The 6,857-nt window shown below is 44.6% G+C and overlaps 1 protein-coding gene across 1 annotated transcript in view; it reads right to left on the reverse strand.

Annotated features, from left to right (window-relative positions):
* The window catches only part of LOC138980812 (uncharacterized), a 21,632-nt gene extending 21,043 nt beyond the window's left edge, over positions 1-589 (reverse strand). Inside the window, exon 1 of the mRNA XM_070353699.1 lies at positions 564-589. Coding sequence (XP_070209800.1) covers positions 564-589 — 26 coding nt within the window. The remainder of the gene's footprint in view (positions 1-563) is intronic.
* Between the last annotated feature and the right edge of the window lie 6,268 nt (positions 590-6,857).

The following is a 6,857-nucleotide window of genomic DNA, read 5'->3' on the forward strand; positions in this document are numbered from 1 at the left end:
ATCTTTCGTACGAGAAAAGAACTCCCCAAGGCACGAACAAATTACTCCCTCCACGAAATGTGCACTCCCCATTTTTGTTACTTCCAGTAAAAATCTCGTACGCGAAAATGGGATGCGGGCGAAGGGATAATGCCAATATGTGATCTCGCGCACACGAATGTCGCGCTACCCTCCCTCCACCCCTTCCACCACCAAGACTAACAGGGGACAAGGGAGTATAAATTTCGTACACCTGGCATGGGAAGTGAAATTGCTCGTGTTAGGGTGAAGTAATTTATTAGTTTTTTTATTCGTCAGGGGAGTAACATTTGTGTACGAAATGTTAACTCGGAACTCACCTGTTGTGGGGAGTAATTTTCTCATGTAATGGGGGAGTGCTTTTTTCGTAAAGGGAGTAACATTTTCTTACGAAATTTTTACTCCGGAGTAAAAATCTCGTGGGAGTAATTTTCTCGTGTTACACCGGGCAATTGATTCTTGTTGCTTGTTGGGTCCAGCGGACCATACAGGCCAAATGAGGACCCCCAGCAAACGTATCAAACAAAACAAAACAGTATGTTTACCTTCTCAAGTCAGACTCCACAGTCATGATTCCAGAAAAACTCACCGCAGCAAATCTCAACAACAACAAAAATACAAAAAATACTGTGTTCTCCTTTCACAACATAAAAGTCAACGTAACGCTAACAGTTAAATAGTTTGTAAAAACTTACAGTATTTAATTTATTCTCACTCAATGTTAAAACCTACAAGCTGTGCTCAGCTAATAACTTCTATATTGTTTTTCTGAGACATCTATCGACCGTTCGCTGTCAAACGACATCCACACAAGAAAGCCAATCAGAAACGATACCCAGCCAAACCCTCCGGGCAAAGAATGGGTGCAGTCGAGGGTCACGTCTATGTTTTTATGCGCGAGAGTTCATAAAAAAGTAATCTAATCCCTTAGCCCTTTTCAAGGGCACCTCACCCACATTGAACTATGAAAGGGCAAAAAAAAAGCGATCGGCCCTCCCACCTTCTCGGTGACCTAAACCGGAAGTTAAAACAGGAAGGGTATATGTGTACTTGTAAGATACTAAAACAAGCCTCTCTCTCCCCACCCCACCCCCCACCCCCCCCCATGTCTCTCTCTCTCTCTCTCTCTCTCTCTCTCTCTCTCTCTCTCTCTCTCTCTCTCTCTCTCTCTCTCTCTCTCTGATTTGTTCCTTACATACGTGCGTACGTACACTAAAACAAGCCCCTCTCTCTCTCTCTCTCTTTCTCTCTGTCTGTCTCTGTGTCTGTCTCTCTGTCTGTCTCTGTCTCTCTCTCTCTCTCTGTCTCTCTCTCTCTCTCTAAGTGACTGTACGACTTAGGAGGGAAGGGGGGTACAAAATAGGGTCACTTTTGATCAGTAGTAAAACACACCTCAGTCTTTTTACGTTGTCTTTGAGGTTGGTAGGGGGTGGGGGGGGGACGTGGTTGACGGAGTGGACGGGGTAGAGAATAAATAGCAAAACAAGCATATCATTTTGTAGTGGGGGTGGTTGAGACTGGGAGAATAGGACCACCCTAAAGCCCATCCCCTAGAGCCAACACAACACTCCTTTTCAAGACCCCTCTAACATAGACAGGACACAGTCAAACGTTTAATCGTAAACACGGAACAGACCCTAAACCAGCGGTGTTAATACAGGGAGAAACGTTTGATAATGTGCCTATTTTCATTCCGGAGTCACTCGGATCGCGCTTGCTTTCCTTATGAGAGGATATTTTTACACGATTTGTTATTTTTTTGTCTACGTTTGAGTTGGAAACTTTCGCGTACATGAGAACTTGTATAAAGGAAGGGAGAAAGGCCGAACCCGACAGAAAGAGAACAGAGACAGAGACAAAGAGAGGGGGTGGGGGTGGGTAGGGGGTAGGGGGGTTGTGAAGTTGAGGGAAGGACAGAGAGAGAAAGGCAGACACAGACACCACACAGACAGACAGACAGAAAAAACCCAAGGATAGACAGATAGAAAAACAGACAAGAGACATGCACAGACAGAGCCTACGGCAATGTCTTAAACACATACGACACTATAGACACACCTAAAACGTTCCGCCCCCAAAACAGCTTATCTTTGAACATTTTTTTTTTATCTCACGGCAGTAACCTGTTGACGGTCAAACTCATAACTTTTCGAACGGACAATGTCCTGTTTTTTCATCTGCACAATCCTCTAAGCTAGGGGTCATGGACAGGTCACATGATTGTTGAAGCCCAGTGAGAAAACATTATCGGTTTGCCCATAGGCACTGAAACTAATGGTAATACTTTTTTTTATTATTATTTTTTTTTTACAAAAATCATCGAGTCATCGTAACGTACCAAGTCTAATAGCTGATTGTTGTCGCAGATATAATGTTTATCACAGACACAATATAATTTATGTTCAGACCATACAGCCATACATGCATGTATATCCAATCAATCAATCAATCAATCAGATTCAATCCTTGTCTTTCTACGACAAGCTACTTGGAAAGAACATGTTGTGCTTAAACAAATCCCAGAATAATGTTACACTCATAATATTCAACATCTTTTCGGGGTCGTTATAACATGTAGACCTAAGTCTGTACACTAAATAAGGTTTGTTAAATCCAACTAGTTCTAGTGCCTTTATATACCACACATTCTATGTCCACACCGACGTAGTCACAATCTGATAGGATACAAAATACCAAGCGTCGCTCGAACCAAGCCCTTTTTATCTCTTGTTTGGACATGATATTAGTTTGTTTTGCCAGAGTCCTTGTAAGGAATTCTTTGGTACACGCAGTCAATGAAAGTGAGTCACAGTAATTAACATACGCAGTAAAAATTAGTCGATCTCTGAAAGCCGAAGATTCTGCGTAGGTGATAAGGAGTTTCAGTTAATGATGATGAACAAGTTATGTTATTGTTAACATTGCATGGTGCATAGATACTGGATATCCGGACAGAGTTAAGAATGTAAGAAACAAAATACTGGTTGAGACAGAGACAAAAGTGTGGTGGGGGCCGGGGGACAAAATACTGGTTGAGACAGAGACAAAAGTGTGGTGGGGGGGGGAGAGATATAAAGAGAGAGAGAGGAGAGAGAGAGAGAGAGAGAGAGAGAGAGAGAGAAATAGAGAGAGAAAAATGTGTGTGTGTGTGTTTATACCGCAAATGTGTGCGTGTGCGTGCGTGTGTGTGTGAGTATGTGTGCGTGTGCGCCCATGAATATATGAACGTATAAGCGAAAAGCATCGAATGTCAAGCGCGGCATGGCTTCGCAACAGAATTGACATAATCAATAATATATAGTTCCCCCGAAAGCGGCGTATGGCTGCCTAAATGGCGGGGTAAAAACGGTCATACACGTAAAATTCCACTCGTGCAAAAAATACGTAGTGTACGTGGGAGTTTCAGCCCACGAACGCAGAATAATAATAATAATAATAATAATATATAGAGCATGTTTTATATATATATTTCCAACTTGCCTTTCTTCCTCCCTTCCGCACGTCCAAAAGTCTTCCTTTCCGCCTTCTTTTCTTTTTCTTTTCGAAAATCAATCTTCGTTACAGCATCACAAACAGAACAGTAGCCAACACTCTCAACGCAACACAGTAGGGCCTACTAACGATTTTCACAAAAAAGTGTACAGTACAACAACCAACCTTCTACAGCTTCAAATCGCAACCAAATACCTGGACACAGTGTGACAGGCAGAACGCACAGAAAAGGGTCAAAACCGGGAAAAAAAAGGGGGCCCGGCGGCGGTTTAACTAAAATTAATGGACACACGACACACACGGGCTAGCTTTTAGGCAGGTGGTCATTGTTCATTGGTCTTTTGTAGCACTGTCCAGCTTGACCGCTAGGGGCTGAAGGCCACGCGCAATATTACGGCAGGTTTGTAATTTCGAGCAAGAAAAGAAAACGTTGGGGAGGAAAAAGAAAGGGGGAGAGTGCGCCTCCACGCTGGGGGCTAAAAGCCATGCGCAACATTACGACCCGTTTGTGATTTCGAGCAGAAAAAGAAAACGTCAGGGAGGAAAAGAAAGGGGGAAGAGTGCGCCCCCACGCTTAGAATAAACTTCCGCTCTCTCACCGAAAACCTGCGGCATGTCATTTCGGAGATTACCGCCAATGTCGTAACATTGAGACATCGAGGATCCAATTACACTGTACCATGCAACAAGTGCTGGTTGAAAAATGGGCCTGGAGTCCCTGAAAGTGGTTTTGTTGGGGGTTGTGTTGTGAACAAACAGACGGTGGGGAGAGTTATTATGTGTTGCGTTAAATTCTTTGGTCGCAGGGTTCGAGAATAAGGTCGTGTCGTATTACTCATTCTGACTTCGTGGAAGACGTCTTTTGATCATTTGTTTGATTTTCATTTTCTTTCTCACAACCAACCCCCCTTCCCTTTCTCAGTCTTTATTTAGTTTGGCCAATGTACGTTGTCTACACTCTAGACATAGCTGGGAAGTAATTGTTCTCAAAGCAGTAACACTCACGTTTTCAGAATGAGGCTGGGAATTCCCAGTGCTTTATCACGCTTGTTATTGCCCCAATATCGGTGGTTTGGGTGTTGGTGGGAACAGTTCCGCGAGGGTTTGATTCTTACCATTATCAAAAAACATATCTGTGTGTGAGAAAAGGAACAAGTCACTCAAATGATCGCACATTACCGGTTTTCAACAGAAGACCAAAGGAACGTAGCATTATATATGCACTGTACACAGTACAGCTTTTATGAGTTTTATTGCAGCGTCCATTTTAACAGCTGGACGTGAATGCAGACGATGTTTTTATGGTTAGTGCTTGGATTATGCAAAGAGGCGGGCATGAGAACACGTCATCTGTACACATGTGCGATCTTGCGGAAAACATGCTGTGGCCAGCTGTTTTAGATGGACTTTCAAGATGTCTTCTACTTGACCATTGATTGAACTCTCTCTCTCTCTCTCTCTCTCTCTCTTGCTCCCTCTCTCTCTCTTGCTCCCTCTCTCTCTCTCTCTCTCTCTCTCTCTCTCTCTCTCTCTCTCTCTCTCTCTCTCTCTCTCTCAGCCCTTACGTCAACCTTTGTATAACACTCTTTACCGTGGGCATTGACATGAGTGAAGAGGGGAAGTGCATGTGCTGGTTACCCTTCCTGTCCAAAGTGCACTGAATCACACACACACACACACACACACACACACACCACACACACACACACACACACACACACATCCTCTCCCACACTCACTCGCCTACTATAAGTTCCTCTAACTCACCCTCCTATCACCCTCAACCCCCATCAACCCCAAAACAAGTTTCATCCCTCTCCGTACCCAGTTTACGCCGCTGGAATTGACCCCTCAGCTTCGTTTACAACCACCACCACCGATATCTCTTTTCCCCCAATTCGGTGTAACCTTTTCAACTCCCGTGAGAGATTTGCAACATGCTTACTTTATTCGTGCATGTCACGAAATTCGGATCCTTTCCACGATCGATGAAAACACTTGGCCCTTCAGTCCTTCGGTCGCCTGCTGTTCTTTCCCCTCGTTCGATTGGAGTTACTTCCCTTCCTCCGAAAAACTCTTTCTGCTCTGAAGGTTTTACTTCCGTACCGCACTCAGCCTGTGGTTGCTTTTCTTGGATCGCGGTTTTGTGTTTATGGTAGGCCTATATACATGCATACATGTCTTGATGTATTGATACATACGCTAAACTTGCTGTTTTAGTGTGTCTTTACGTACACTGATTTATGTCTATATTGTCTCGTACCGCTCGAGTTGAGTTGGTGCGACAACTTAGGAGATTGAGTGAGAGAGGTGGGGGTTGGGGAAGGGTTGGGGAGGGGGGGGGGGGGGGTACACGACTAGGACTGAGGAAGAATATGGAAATGAGAGGAGTGATCGCACTTCGATAGATGCGTTCGTATTATGGAAATCATGTTTGCTGTATACAGTATACGAGTGGCTGTCCTCGCAGCATCCATCAGAAGAATCTCTAACATCTAACATCTCATGTTCCATGCCTGTACCCGCAAGCTTACTACCTGCCTTCCAGTTTTGTTCCACACACTTAGCCATTATTGTCTTTGTCCTGGCATGCGTATCGTTGTTATTAAAATCCTTATGTTTGCCATAAGTATATGAATGTGATATTTAATGATGCAATAAACAACCATGCCAAATATTGGGTGTATTTTTGTTTACGGGGGTCCGTGCGTACCAGATCAAACGCACACACTCTGTGCATAGATCTGTGTCACACACACTCAGTCTGTGTCACACACACAGACACACGCACACACACACACACAAATATACCCGCCCCTACATCCCCCCAATACCCCCCACCACCGACCTCCACCCAAATCCATCCCTGTACCGAGCACCATAATACTAATTATTCCATCCCATAATTACCATCACTGAACTTCCTGCAAAGTCCTCCGCAGCGAATGATGGGCAGAACGTGTATTGGCGAAAATAAAAACACTTGTCGCTGCCTCGGAATCAATTGATCATGATTAATACTTTCGTGACCACTGCCCGCAGTGCTGACCGTTGGCTATGCATGGGTCAAGCGACCGGTACAGTGATGTACAACTTGTTTTGCCGGGCCTTTGATGTCGTGTGTTCATAAAAATTGGGTTAAATATAGAGTTTGGGGGTTTGTCAAGGGAGGGGGGCGGAGGGAGAAGAAGAGTTGGGCGGAACGGGGTTGGGTTGTTGGGGGTAAAGTGGGGGAGAGGGAGAGAGAGTGAGTGAGAGAGAGAGAGAGTGAGTGAGAGGGAGAGAGATAGAGAGGGGAGAGAGAGAGAGAGGGGAGAGAGAGGGAGGGGAGAGAGAGAGTGAGAGAG

The sequence above is a fragment of the Littorina saxatilis genome, linkage group LG11 (genome assembly GCF_037325665.1).
Source record: "Littorina saxatilis isolate snail1 linkage group LG11, US_GU_Lsax_2.0, whole genome shotgun sequence".
NCBI lineage: Eukaryota > Metazoa > Mollusca > Gastropoda > Littorinimorpha > Littorinidae > Littorina > Littorina saxatilis.